The sequence below is a fragment of the Lepidochelys olivacea genome, assembly GCF_965140295.1.
Source record: "Lepidochelys olivacea isolate rLepOli2 genome assembly, chromosome: 24".
Lineage (NCBI taxonomy): Eukaryota > Metazoa > Chordata > Testudines > Cheloniidae > Lepidochelys > Lepidochelys olivacea.
Genome location: NC_140434.1, coordinates 6,095,795 through 6,109,112, shown reverse-complemented (window position 1 = coordinate 6,109,112; position 13,318 = coordinate 6,095,795). Strand labels below are relative to the sequence as shown.

At 49.6% G+C, this 13,318-nt stretch overlaps 1 protein-coding gene across 2 annotated transcripts; it reads left to right on the top strand.

Annotated features, from left to right (window-relative positions):
- The first annotated feature begins 874 nt into the window (after positions 1-874).
- Positions 875-10,499, top strand: HJV (hemojuvelin BMP co-receptor). 2 transcript variants are annotated; one of them, XM_084613854.1, is made up of 5 exons: positions 875-1,065; positions 4,783-4,942; positions 6,671-7,173; positions 8,174-8,713; positions 8,812-10,499. In XM_084613854.1, exons 2-5 carry the CDS (start codon positions 4,849-4,851, stop codon positions 8,839-8,841), a joined length of 1,167 nt encoding a protein of 388 aa, XP_084469980.1. In that variant the 5' UTR covers positions 875-1,065; positions 4,783-4,848; the 3' UTR covers positions 8,842-10,499. The 2 variants fall into 2 exon arrangements, with proteins under 2 accessions (XP_084469980.1, XP_084469979.1); XM_084613853.1 differs by having other exon boundaries at positions 8,174-10,499.
- Positions 10,500-13,318: the final 2,819 nt, after the last annotated feature.

Below are 13,318 nucleotides of genomic sequence, written 5' to 3'. Positions count from 1 at the left end.
AAGATCATGGTCAGCTCTTGATGGCAGGGCCTGCTTCTTACTGTGTGTTTGCACCACAAACAGCATAGCAGAGCCCCAGTCAGGGTTGGGGCATCTCGGTGTTACCATAATACAAATTACTGGCGTTTTATTACCAGAGTCCTACTTGAGTTCCATTCTTCATGAGATCACAGGCCTCTGAGCCTGGCTACTTGATATGATGAGAAGAATGTTTGGAGGGGACAGATCTTTGCCCTTTTTCTAGCATTTTTCATGTGGGGATCTCAAAGCATTCTAGACACACTAACCTTCACATGCCCTATGAGGTCTCTTATCCCCTTCTTATAGCTGGGGAAGTGGAGGTGATTAGCATGAAGCCACATAGCAAATTAGTAGTAGACATGGGAATAGAAGCCAGCAGTCTAGACTCTCACTTGCTGTCCTCTAATCACTAGACCCAATTCCTTCCCAGATCTGAGAAGAGAACCCAAGAGTCCTGGCTCCTAGTCCCCCCTTGCTCTGACCACTAGACTCCACCCAAGCCACGTGCATTCTGTTGGATTCTCACGGGCCCCTGGTTCCTGCCAAGATGGTCTCACTTCACGTGTCTTGAGATCAGATCTCCATCTCTGGAAGTCTCCATGTCGAGATGCTTTAGCCGAACACAACCTGTTGGGCTTCACAGTGGGGTACCTGGGTGACGTGTGATACGCTGGATGTCCCACCAGCTGATCTTCCGACCTTCAGCTTCTATGAATCTTTTCTTACTGGGAGGTTCTTGGGGGAGGAGTGATGGCAAGACCTGGGCCCCATCACGTGGGCTGATCATGTGGCTGTTGGCTACTTTTTGGTGGGGAGCGCTGGGTTGATCATTAGCTTCTGCAGCGAACCCAGAGGGAGCTGGCAGATGCTCCTGGGTTGTTTATCGGCTTAGTCAAACACCCCAAAGTTCAAGCGCAGTTACAACAGGAAGAGCTGGAGAAAGCAAATGCAAAAGGCTGGACGCTGCTGGGGGAAGTTGAGCGAGGAAGGCAGAAGAGAAGGAACCATCTGCTTTGGACCCAGGCCTCGACCTGAGTGACAGAGGTAAAAAGGGAGGCGACAGCGTTAGGGTCTCTAATGGGACAGGGCAGGGGGATGTCTCACAGCCCAAGGAACTGGCCCTGCCAAGAGGACCATCGCATAAGAGCCCTCTGTCTGAACCAAGCCATTTTACGAGTCTGGATGCTAGACCAGTGCTGCTGGTCTAAGAGGGTCTGTCTGCTCTCGGGATATTGCTGCTCTGCCTGTCTTTCATCCTGGCAGGAAAGTATTTTTTGTGTGTGTGTGTGTGTGTGTACGTGTGTGCGCCTAAAAGAGAAGCGTGCCTGCTTTTGTAGGGGTGATAGACGAGCCCCAGTTGGAAAACTGGGAAGTGAAGCAGATCTTAACCCCTGGCAGCAGATCAACCCAGTGATCACACAGAGACCACCAGGTCAGGCGTAGGGACCAGGGATCTTTTCCCTTCAGTTTTCACACCTGATCAGAGGCATGATCATTCCACCAGACTCTTCTAGTCGGCTTTTCTTAGAGCTGGGAAAGGTCCTGGCCACCCTGTATTGTACTCCCTAAAGGTCGCCCCCCCTCTCACCCGCGACCTTCCCGCTCAGGGGCCAGGCCCATTGGCGGAGCAGCGTAGATAGATTCCACCATGTGGTGTCTGGGGAATACGTGCTGTGCTTGTATCTGCATGTGGCCTGTGGCTCTCCATGAGCAGTGAAGGAGAGGGTGCAGTTCGCGTACCAAGCTCTGTATTCCTGGCTCTGCAGGTGGCTTGATGCACCTCTCTCTGTGCCTGTGTTCCCTCCCCCACCCCCACCCCCACTTGTAAAATAGAGAAAATGCTACCTGCCTCTACATAAAACGGTTGTGGGATTGATGGATGTAAGCCACTGTCTATTCTCGGAGTGATGAGGACTCCACAGGGAGTTGCATGCACCTCATAATGGCCAGAAATCGGCATTAGTATCAGTCCACGGGTGTCCAGGACTGGAGACAGAACTTTCTCCGGGGATGGTTGAAGATTGTGCTGTGAATTCCCCCAGCAACCAAAGACTATCACAAACCTCACTCCTCTCCTGCTCCACATTCAAGGCGCATTTCTTGGACCTGGCTGTCTCTAATCCAAACACATAGCGATGGGTATCTGCACACGCTTCTCCCTCTGTGGGGAGGGCGAGAGACCAAACCCCACGGGACTGACGTGCAGTCATGTTGCTTCCTCCACTTCTGGAAGGTGCACAGATACTACAGTGATGAGCGTGGTATAAAAACCTATCGAGAATAGAATTTCAGAACCAGTATGCATAAGCCTATAGAAATCTAACCCTGGGTATACACATGCTCCAGGCCTGCAGCTCCCTTCTCCATTGCAATCGTGTCGGATACTCCTTGCTCTAGGACAGGTGGTGGCCAGAAAGACAGAGCGTATGTTGTTAAGGAATGCCAAGGAGTTGCTGTTTTATTTTTTCCTTGGGCCAGCTTCAAACCAATCTCCCACCCCCCCAGCCATTAATCAAACTTTATTTTTCCTGGCAGCAAATGCCTGGGACGGCCAGCTGGGGGTGGGAAACGTTCTAGCCAGGACTATGATCCATCCTTCATAATGCTTCATTTAGCAGTTGTGACCCTACTGTCTCCAAAATCCTCTTCCCCTCACAGAAACGTTTATTACATTTTCAGGAACTTGCAAATACTGCCAGCGTGAGCTGCTCCCAGAAGGGAGCGGAGATCAAACTCCCATAGGCAGCTGGGCCAGTCAAAATTAAATGTGTGAACCTCTCTTTTAAATAAAATAACCTTTATTTACACATGCAGTATCTGTGCCTGTCACTACCCCAGGTACACTTGCACATCCCAGTTCCTGATGGTCCCATGGATATGATTACCAGTGGTCAGCACCCTGCAGTCTGTTCCTTAAATCTAGCAGCAGGGTGCAGAAATTGCTAGCTTTGAGTCTAGCTGTTAGCTAAAAGACCATGTGCATCCCCTCCACCCCCATGGAATTCAGAGTGTTCCTTATCCCAGGCCAATGCATGAGACACATGGTTAGACCATTAGCGGGGTGTTCATGGTGCGTTCCTCTACATCAGAGAGAGAGATCCCAGTGAAGTCAGACTCAAAGACCTAAATGCAGGACTACAAACGCGACCTGCTGTATCTAGATTTTTGGATTGGCAGCCAGCATAATCCATTTCAGGTTACTACCCTCAATAGACACTAAAACTCAGCTTCTTTCCTAAGTAAGACCAATGCAAACCTGCAGTGCTTCCATTTGAATGGAAAATGAGAGGGGAAAAATCCCTTTGTTTCTAGAGAAATTCTCCCCTTAATTTTCCACGTGTGTGTGAGACAGAGACGCTGTGAATTTGGAAAGTCCCCCTGGTTCTGGATACTAACTCGTTTGTTTTTGCGTACGTGGAGTCAATTTAGTGTAGAGGTGAACAGAGTGAAACTTATATAATAGATCCCTGCATGCAATTGAGCCATTGGAATAGTGGTACCCAGGGACGTGGTGGATACTTCATCACTTGAGATCTTTAAATCACGACTGGATGCCTTTCTAAAAGATGCCTTATAGCTCAACCAAAAGCGATGGGCTTGATGCAGAAGTTACCGGGTGAGGTTCTCTGGCCTGGGTTATGCAGGAGTTCAGACTAGCTGATCAAAATGGTTTCTTCTAGCCTTAAAAAAATAAATAAATCGATCTACAATTCTGTGCTTCATTCCTTCTGTTTTCACAATGAGCTTTTCACCAGCTGGAGTCACAGCTGACGGCTTTTACTAACGCATTCTTCTGTGCGCCAGCAAAAAATGGTACAGGCTGTACCTAACCTCGTGCAGCGGATGGCTGCAAATAGCTGTTTGCAGATCCAGGTCCTCTGGATGCAAGAAAGAGGTACAGCAAACAGTAGGGCTTAGCGGCTCATGGGGCTTGATAGTGGAGCAGGTACCCTTTCGATCGGGAGCCAAGGGATTAAGTCTAGCCCAAGTCACTAATAAGCCCGTCTTGTCTGCTGTCTGGTTTGGTGGCCTACCCACAAATGAATTGGGCGGATCTCAATCCAATTTCCAGCAGCCCACAAAATTCAACACCCCAGGTCTAGTGCAGTAAATCTAGGCATAGAGGCCAAGGGCCGAGTGGACTATGGAGAATGAATTCCCCTCTCGGCCCCAGTCCCGTCAGATTAACATCAGTGCTGCCTAGCCAATGCATGCTAGATAGCAGCCAGCCCATTTCTGCCCTCTCTTGCCATACATGCAGTATCTGTGATTCTCTTTGATACCATATTTCTGTTTGAAAACATCTGAATTTCAATACAACTTGACAACTGTATCACGCACTTTGATAGTGGCAAGTTTCTGCTGAAGGATCCCAATGCACTTCAAACTATATAAATGCAGCCACTTCTGGGGTGGGGCATCAGAGAACATTAGTGAATAGAACACTAGGATGGGGAGGAGAAGGCAGTTGGGACCAAGGATAATCTCATATCACATGCCATAGGGTCGCTAATGTTCACACACAGCAGACAGGACCTTGTTATTAAGCTCTCTTCTAAAAGAGTTGCAAAAAAGTAACTTGTAGGTGTGTCTCTCTCCATGGGAAAGACAAAGAGGGTAGCAGAGCCTGCTGGATTTTGAACCTTGCAGCTCTAGGGATTCTGGCTATTTCAAATGTGAAGCTAAGGGCACCAAGCCATCCCATCCAGCAACTCATATTAGTTCATTTAGCCCAGATCCCTGTCTCTGCTTTGCTTCCAGGGGAGCTGCTGAAAGAAAAGAAGAAACGGGGGGTGTCTAATCCCCATAGGCTCTGGATGGATTGGAATGGGGAAGTCAGCCTGCAGTACGAGCCCACAGCAACTGGAAAGCACCTGCTTCATCCTCAGAGCACTCTTCCTCCTCCTCTGCTGCAAGCATGGTAAGGAGCTGAACATGTAGAGGTGCCAGGGGTCAGCTGCATGCCAGCAGCAGGGATTCCAGTGGGGATCTGAGCAGCATGCACCTGCCAAAGGCAGGGGATTGCTGAAATAGAGGGGTGGGCATCTGCTGGCATGGTGGCAGTTCCCACAGTGAATAAGAAGGGGAGGCAGGAGCATGATGGGTCCTTGCATCATTAAACACAGCAATGGCCTGGCAGCATTTCCCTTGTGCAGAGGTTATCAGCGATGACAAGGTTCCACTGGGTCATCTTGGGAGCTTTGCCCCCAAATTCAGTAGGACCAGGGTTTTGCACTTAGTCTTTCTCCTTCCCCTCACCAGTGTGGGATTCCTCCCAACCCCTCTGGGAATCTTCCCCCCTCCTGCAGTCCCTTGCCCAGTGGCTCCCTCCCTGCTTTCAGGACATGCTTGAGATCCAGCTGATTTTGCAATGCCCAGTGCACCTCTGCCCCCGCTTTTCCATTCACTTGTGTGAGCTTTAGCCTTTAGGGAAGCTCCAGATCCAAGAGGATACCATATTGCGGGTGGCCAGCCGAAGAATACGGTACCCTCTCTTGCACTGTGCCGAGGTAATGCTGACCCAGGGGAGAGTGGCCCTACTGAATTACCAGCACCATGTCCTGCAGCACCCCAGTGGTTATTTAGGTGGTCTCCCACCCCAACCAGACCCAGCCCAGCATATTTTGGGAGATCTTGCATATGCACTGATCTCTAATGCAGTGTAGTAATATGGACTAGGAGGACAGAATGTTATAACACTCTGTTGCCCCCTTTAGCCCAAGCAGTTAGCCAAGATTTGGGCCCTTTCAGGGTTGTTTCCATTAGAATGAGAAATCTGTGATAGGGAGTGGAGAGATTCTTGGTGTGATCTTGTTTATTTACAAAAAAAAAAGGGGGAGAGAGAGAGAGAGAGAGAGTCCTCATTCCTTGAGCACAGGAGAAAGAAGCAGCAGGCAGTTTCCTTGCTCAGAAATCCCTGCGTCTGCCCCTCCAGCAAGCCCTGTACCCAAGAAGCTCAGAAGAAATTCTTCTGTCAAGCTAACTAACACCTCTTGGAGAGGTGGGTTTACGGTGGCCGTTGTGGTGTTTCTAGTGTAGACATAGCCTCAGGGTCACTCCACAACTGCTTCTCCTGGCTTGCAGCAGCTAACGTACACAGCTGGCCACCTGCCATCCTAACTACTGTACTGCGTTTGCAGTTAGGAAAATCCCTCGACCCACAGGGCTCAGGCTTGGTCTACACTACAAACTTACGTCTGTGTAACTGTGTCACCCTAAGGGCCGTCGTTATAACGACCTAACCCCTGGCGCGGACAGCGCTTCGTCTCCGGGAGGACTTCTCCCATTGACATAGTTACCACCTCTTGGGGAGGGGGAGTGCCTACGCCAAGGTGTAGGTAGCGTCTTCACTAAGTGCTACAGTGATGCTGTAAGTGGAGACAAGCCCTTAGCTCTGACCTGCCATGTGCCTTGGGTGGGGGTGTCCCTCTGCTGTTCGTCATGGTCATTACAAACAGGCTTAATTGCTCCTTCCAGTGAAACACAAAGAGAGTGTGCTTGGCACAGCCATTGACTTTAACGAGGTCTGCGGCTGTCCTGGCCTCCAAAGCCTGCTAGATGGTAGCCATTAGCACCTTTCAGCAGAATGGGTGGAGTGGTGTAACACTGACAGCAGACGTGATGCCATACGCTCTGTCTCGCCACCCAGCTTGCTGCCAGTGCAAGATCCTGCGCTGCAATGCTGACTACGTGGCCGCCACCCTCAACCTGCGCGGCTCCAACAAGGACACGGCTTACTGCAACGCCCTGCGCTCCTACTCCCACTGCACCCGCAAGACGGCCCGGACCTGCCGGGGCGACCTGGTCTACCACTCTGCCGTCCACGGCATCGAGGACCTCATGATCCAGCACAACTGCTCCAAAGAAGGCCCCACCTCGCCGCCCCGGCCCCGCGCACCGGCACCCAACCACCAGGGCTTTGAGTCCCTGGACATCTGCAACTACGAGAAGAACTTCCTCTACAAGCATGGCCAGCCCCCCACCTACCAGCACTGTGCGGCCTTTGGGGACCCCCACGTCCGCACCTTCCATGATGAGTTCCACACCTGCCGAGTGGAGGGCTCCTGGCCTCTCCTGGACAATAACTACTTGTTTGTACAGGCAACTAGCTACCCGGTGGCAAAGAGTTCCAACGCGACTGCCACCGGCAAGGTAACGTCCCAGCCTGTGATGGGCTGGTGGGGGTTCCCCAGGCTTTGGGCGGCTGCCATTGCATTCACGGTGCGAGAGGGATGGAGGCTCAGAATCAAATGTAAGAACCATTTATGCAGTGACAGAAATGCTCTCCAGGTGCTGCTGGGCTAGGGCAGGGGGCGGGATAGATGCGGTCCATGGACCACTTGCTGGTTGTCCAGCTACACCTGGCTGCTCACATGGTGCTGGCCCCTGCTCCTTAATGCCCAGCTGCTTAAATTGCATTCAGAGAAGTTAAGAAAAATATATTAAGTACTTTCCTAATAGGACTTTTTACTTGCCACATAGGGCATAGTAGGCAGCCCTAAAGGTGGGGCGGGGGGGGGGGGGGTTCGTGCAATTAAGAACGGGAATGATGCTTGGGTTCAAGAGTCCATCCTTCCAGTGGTGGCCAGGTGAACAGTGGGAGGGGCTCCAGACTCTGCTCTAGGAGGTGCTCCAGGTCTGGGTCCAGCCTGGTATAGTGGAAACCCTGTCTTTGGGGGTACAGTGACCTGCTGCTATGAGTCCTAAGAAAGATGATGGGCCATATGGTAACTTCCTGATCTCTTATTACAACATCAGCCAAGGGCAGGGCCCTACTGCGCTGGGTGCTGCACAGACAGAGTTTCCCAGTCCCCCAAAGAGCTCACAATCTCAACAGCCAAGACAGACGGCCACTGGGTGGAAGGGGAAGCAGTTTGCCCAAGGTCCGGCAGCAGGTGAGTGGCAGAACTAGGAACAGAACACAGGAGTCCCGAGTCTCAGTCCAGTGCTCTGGATATTGGACCAGTAGTTCTGTACCTTGACCTGCCTCCCATCTATCAATATGGGAAGGGCAGGGTGGTTGTGTGATCTCCTGACAGATATCCAGGAGGGTCACAATCCCTTCCTCTTTCCCCTCTCCCCACCACCGTTAACCGGAACTAGACTGTAAGGCCTCTGATCCAGCCTTCTGGCTTTCTTTTTTGCCCTGCAGCTCACGATCATATTTAAGAACATGAAGGAATGCATCGACCAGAAGGTCTACCAGGCCGAAATAGACAACCTGCCGGCTGCCTTTGAGGATGGCTCGGTGAACGGTGGCGAGAGGCCGGGGGGGAGCAGCCTGACCATCCAGGAACGCACGCCCGGGCAGCACGTGGAGATCCGGGCTGCCTACATTGGCACCACCATCGCTGTGCGTCAGGCGGGCCGGCAGCTATCCTTCTCCATCCGGGCAGCCGAGGAGGTGGCGCGGGCCTTCACTGAAGAGCAGGATCTGCAACTCTGCGTTGGCGGCTGCCCGCCCAGCCAGCGCATCTCCCGCAGCGAGTGTCGCCACAGTGGGATTGCCGCTGAGACGGCGCGACTGCTGTGCAAGGAGAAGCTGCCGGTGGAGGACGTCTACTTCCAGTCGTGCGTCTTTGATGTGGTAACCTCGGGCGATGCCAATTTCACTCTGGCCGCACATGGTGCTCTGGAGGATGCAAAGATGTTCCACCCAGATGCTGAGAAACTGCACATCTTCCAGACTGGGGTGGGCTGTCGTCTAATCTCTTTACCCTTCCTCCTTGTCATAGTCATCTCTAACCTCCTGGCTATTCAGTTGTGCTTTTAACACTCCTTGTCCATCAGGTACGAGGGCTACAAGAGGAGTGTCACTGAGCCAAGAACCTGTAGCTGCACTGTGACATACGGCCTGGAGTGAGGTGGACATCAGCTGAAAGGAAACAGTGCTCTATCCAGAATCTGCTATCAAGGGGGTGGAACCAAACCGGCGAAAGGCCCTGGTCTTAGAGAAAAGGCCTGGAAATAGCAGCTCATGCTTCCTATTCTGAAACATGCTGAGGACCGGATTAGTTGAGTTTTGTTCTGCTCCTGAATCTTAGTGGAATTTTCCCATCGTGGGTTCTGATTTATTTTTATTTGTTAACAAGAGTGGGGAAACTGCGGCCACATGGGGGAAAAAAACCATACAGGGACTTATCTTCTATTTTCTCTCTTTTTTTCTGATCACGTGTCTGAAACCCAGGGTGTGGCTCCTCTGAGCTTCTGCCAAACTGGTTGTAGCACACAAGATAGGGGTCCTGCAAATTACCTTCTTGCTTTTTCTCTACCCTACCTGCACTTCAGTTCCAACACAGCTGTAGCAGCCTCTTGCTCAGGAACCTGCTAGAGTTAGAAATGATTGACCCCAGCCTGGATTCCAAGCTTGTTGGGGGCAAAACTTGTTGGTTTCTAGCTTCAGACATTCTTGTGAGAGCCCCTGCAGAAACCACATGGAATGAAGTAGAAAACTGCAGGAGTGTAACCAGAATGTCTTGCTCAAGTTTTGAGATTCCTTGAATCACTTGGGCTAGGAACAAATATTTTCTGCTGTGTTCCCATTGTTTTTAGACTCTTGGTATAATGCTAACTTGTAGCCATCTGTCTGCAAAATGTCAAATCTCTGAAGTTTCACTTTAAAATTGTCCTCTAAGCATTGCCATTTCTCTCTTTTGGGCACTAATCTAGGACTGACTATAGCAAATCCCAGACTTTGGACCACTGCTGAGTTTCAACAATACAGTATCAAGAAAAATCCATCTAATGTTCCCTTTTTTAGCCCAAGCATTATCCGTTATTCTGTCTCCCATAGTCCCACAAAAACCCAACCAAGAACACTGGCTTGACTTCAAGAGTAAGGTTAGTAATGTGGTAAACCCCAGAAGCAGCAAAGGCCAAAGCTAGCAGATTGCATCAGTGACTGGGTAAAATATTAAGGAATGTACATAAATATTGCTGTGAGGCTGAAGTTAAATGTTTAATATATTTGAGGTTTTAAGAGATGTGAAGTTCGATTTGTTAACAAATATTTTCCAAATACAAAGATGTTTTTTTAAAAAAAAAAAACGGGATTCATCCGCTAAACAACTTTGCAATTCTTGTCCTGCTGAACTGTGAGAGGAATCACGGAGCTTTGATTCGACAAACATGGCATTTGCAGAAGAGAACAGTCATTGGGGGAGTCTTGTAGGATTTGCAAACATTGTTGCATGAAAGAATTTTTAAAAAGGTGTGTGGGAAGGCTTATCAAACCGTAAAACGAGGTTCATTTTTAGGGCTCATGTTTCAAGCCATATTTAGTTTATTTGTCTAGTCCTGCTTTTTCCTGGCTCCTCTGATCAAAGTCACAGTAAAAGGTATAGTATAGGGAGCCTCTGAAGTACTTCTCCCTCACACACCGTCCCCCATGGGGTGTCTTCTATAAGAGTTTCTCTGTTTCTTTTACATTGGCATCGTTGAGCCATGAACGTTTGACATTAAAGGTGTCTATTTTTGAAGTCCTCGTTTCCTGTCATCCGTCTCTTATTTCCCTGGTTGGCGTGCAACAGGTGAAGATAATTATATCTTGTCTTCCACCCCTTTTGCTCCTTTCATTCCAAAGCACTTCATGATCTAAATATACACACACTGCATTGGGGGTAGGAGGGAATAGCAGTGGATACTCTCACACTCCACCTACAATCAAGCTCCACCCACTTGTGGTACCAAAATGGGGACAACACTTGCAATAGATTGTGTGGATCTTCATAATGTGATCATTGTTCTTCTTCCTTGCTCCCAGTAAAACATTCACCATCAGAATGAGGCGCCAGTGTTAACAGGCCTCAGAAATGAATGAGGGCAATTCGCACCTCTGAGCTGTTGTTTCAGGCTCTCTGCAAATGCAGGCAGGCACTCCTGCATTGGTTGACATTTGGTTTGCATTTTCAAGGTTCTCTCTGCAAATATAAGGGCCAGAAACTTAATTTATTTAAAATGAAAATTTAGATTCTGGAACACTTTTCATCATGGCTCCTATTTTGTATCAGCTCACTGGGCTACTGTGACCCAGCCCAGTTAGGTCCCTAGTGATACGGAATTTACTTCACCCATTATTAAAATGCATCCACCTCTGGAATGGAACGCAGCAGCTGTTTAACAGCACACAGCAATGCTGCCAAACTGCCAGGAAACAAAGAACACCACAATTTCTGAGTGAAGTGCCAGAGGCAGTTTTAGGGATGCAGAATATAATTACCCAGTAGAATTTGAGCTAGGATACAGCAGCTAATGAACCTATTACTGGGAAAAAATGGCAATGGCTCTTTTAATGACCCCAGGTGATCAGGTCCTCAGTTTAACATCTTGGCTCCTCCAGACCTACTGGAATCTGGTCCCAGCTCTGGCCTCTTTGCACTTCTCCAGTGGCATAATGGGGTACAATGCCCCCCTGGGAACGGCGACCAATGCAGAAGCATCAGGGGCAACCCTGTGCTGCCCTTGGCATATGGGCATGGCAAGGGAGTAGTGCCATGGACTCTGGCCCACTCTGCGTCCCTTAGCACTGCGTTGAGGCATTCGCTCTGTACCAGCTACTGAACCGCTCGCTACTGCTGTCTGCGGCCCCCCTGGCTTTTCCTCAGTGAACTCTCATCCAAGTACTGTCCAGTGCCAATGTTGCGTAGCTAAACCTTTCCCTCCCTGCCTGAGAGATACAAACTACAGAACAATCAAACTTCCAGATGGCACAAAGTAGTTGCCCACCAGCGCCCAGTGCCTTGATCTGGTTTCGTTTATGTCTGCTGCACTGAACCATTTTAATACACTCAAATACAGCCCTGCCTGTGGCCAGTTCTCACCCAGCCGAGACCTGATCTTTGGCCTGTTACTTTACCAGCAGAGGAAATACCAGCAGAGGAAATTGATAAGAAATAGCACTCATTCAGAGGCTACAGTAGTTGATTGGGGGAAGGGGTGGGGGAAGAGCGTTTCCTTTGATTTCAATGAGCTTTCCATCACAGTACTAAAAGACACTCTGAAATATAGTATGGCTGCCAATTACCACCCAGCTTAGAGCAGATCTTCAGCGGGGAGGGGCAGAGGGGTGGTCTTAGGGGGTCATTACCTCGCCCTGTCACATCTTAATTGTGCACTTTACATTTACATGGCATCATTTATCCAAAGCAGGTATTTAAGCCTTTCACCCCACATCTCTTAGAGGTGAGCAAATTTCACCCCCATTCTACAGAGAGGTAAAAATCAAGGTGAAGTGACCTGCCTAAAGCGAGCCAGGGAGTTAGTGGCATTGTTGAGAATTGAAGCCAGGAGTCCTGACCCCTCTGTCACAATCTGCCTCTCACAGCAGGTAATAGAACCCAGGAGTCCTGGTCCACTAAGCTACCCACTAGACCACAATCTCTCCTAGCATACAAGACAGAACTCTGGGAGTCCTGACCCTCATTCACCGGCTCTGTTAGATATTCTCTCTCTCAAATGCAGCATAAGATTGGGAAGTTATCATTTGTATATCACCAAAATACGGTATGCAGTTGAACAAAAAACCCCCATGTGTTTTCCATATGCCAAAGCCATCTAAACAGGCAAACAAAAGGGGAAGGGATGCCACAGGAGCAAGTGACTGAGTGGTGATGAAGGACACGCATCTTGTTAGTTATTAGTATTCATTTGTATTACAGTAGCACCCAGAGGTCCAGGTCAGGCAGCAGGGCCCTGATGTACTAGGCCCAGTATAGGCACAGAGAAGACCACCTTACATTCATTATTGTGTTTGTTTCGGTCGTCTCCTTTTAACATGCCATCAGGGGAGCAGCTGTGGTTGATAGGCCCCACAGGACAAGGGGGAATGAACGGACCGGGTTAAGGAGATAATTCCAGCAGCAGGATTTTACACAGAAGGAGAAGAGGAATGGGAGGATACTGCAGGTACATAGCAAAGTACAATCCTACCAAGAGGGAGGGAAGCAATGGACTGGACTCTTCAGGCCTGCTCGTATATCAGTGCTCCCACCGATTTCAAGGGAAGCAACACCAGGCTCCTGCAGTAACGTGTTGGAGTCAGTAACCAGAGGAGAAGCGACCTGTCCACTGCCAGAAGATTTCACTCCACAGTCAGAAGCTGCACCGAGGCATTGATCCAAAACCCACTGAAGTCAATGAGAGCCCTTCCATCGATGTCAATGAGCTCTGGATCAAGCTCTTGGTTTCCTAGCTTATGTTGCATGAAAGGACATCAGGAGCACGGGCCAATGTTTACTAAAGTGGCCACAAACTCTGGGCAGCCTCTGTTTTGGGAGGCCCAACTTGAGACATAGGAACA

Bases quoted from the DNA above. Each gene is read 5' to 3' on its own strand.
- HJV (XM_084613853.1), top strand. From the start codon at position 4,849: ATGGGGAAGTCAGCCTGCAGTACGAGCCCACAGCAACTGGAAAGCACC. The intron at 4,943-6,670 runs GTAAGGAGCTGA...CTCGCCACCCAG, and splicing joins CCTCCTCTGCTGCAAGCATG to CTTGCTGCCAGTGCAAGATC. The intron at 7,174-8,173 runs GTAACGTCCCAG...TTTGCCCTGCAG, and splicing joins ACGCGACTGCCACCGGCAAG to CTCACGATCATATTTAAGAA.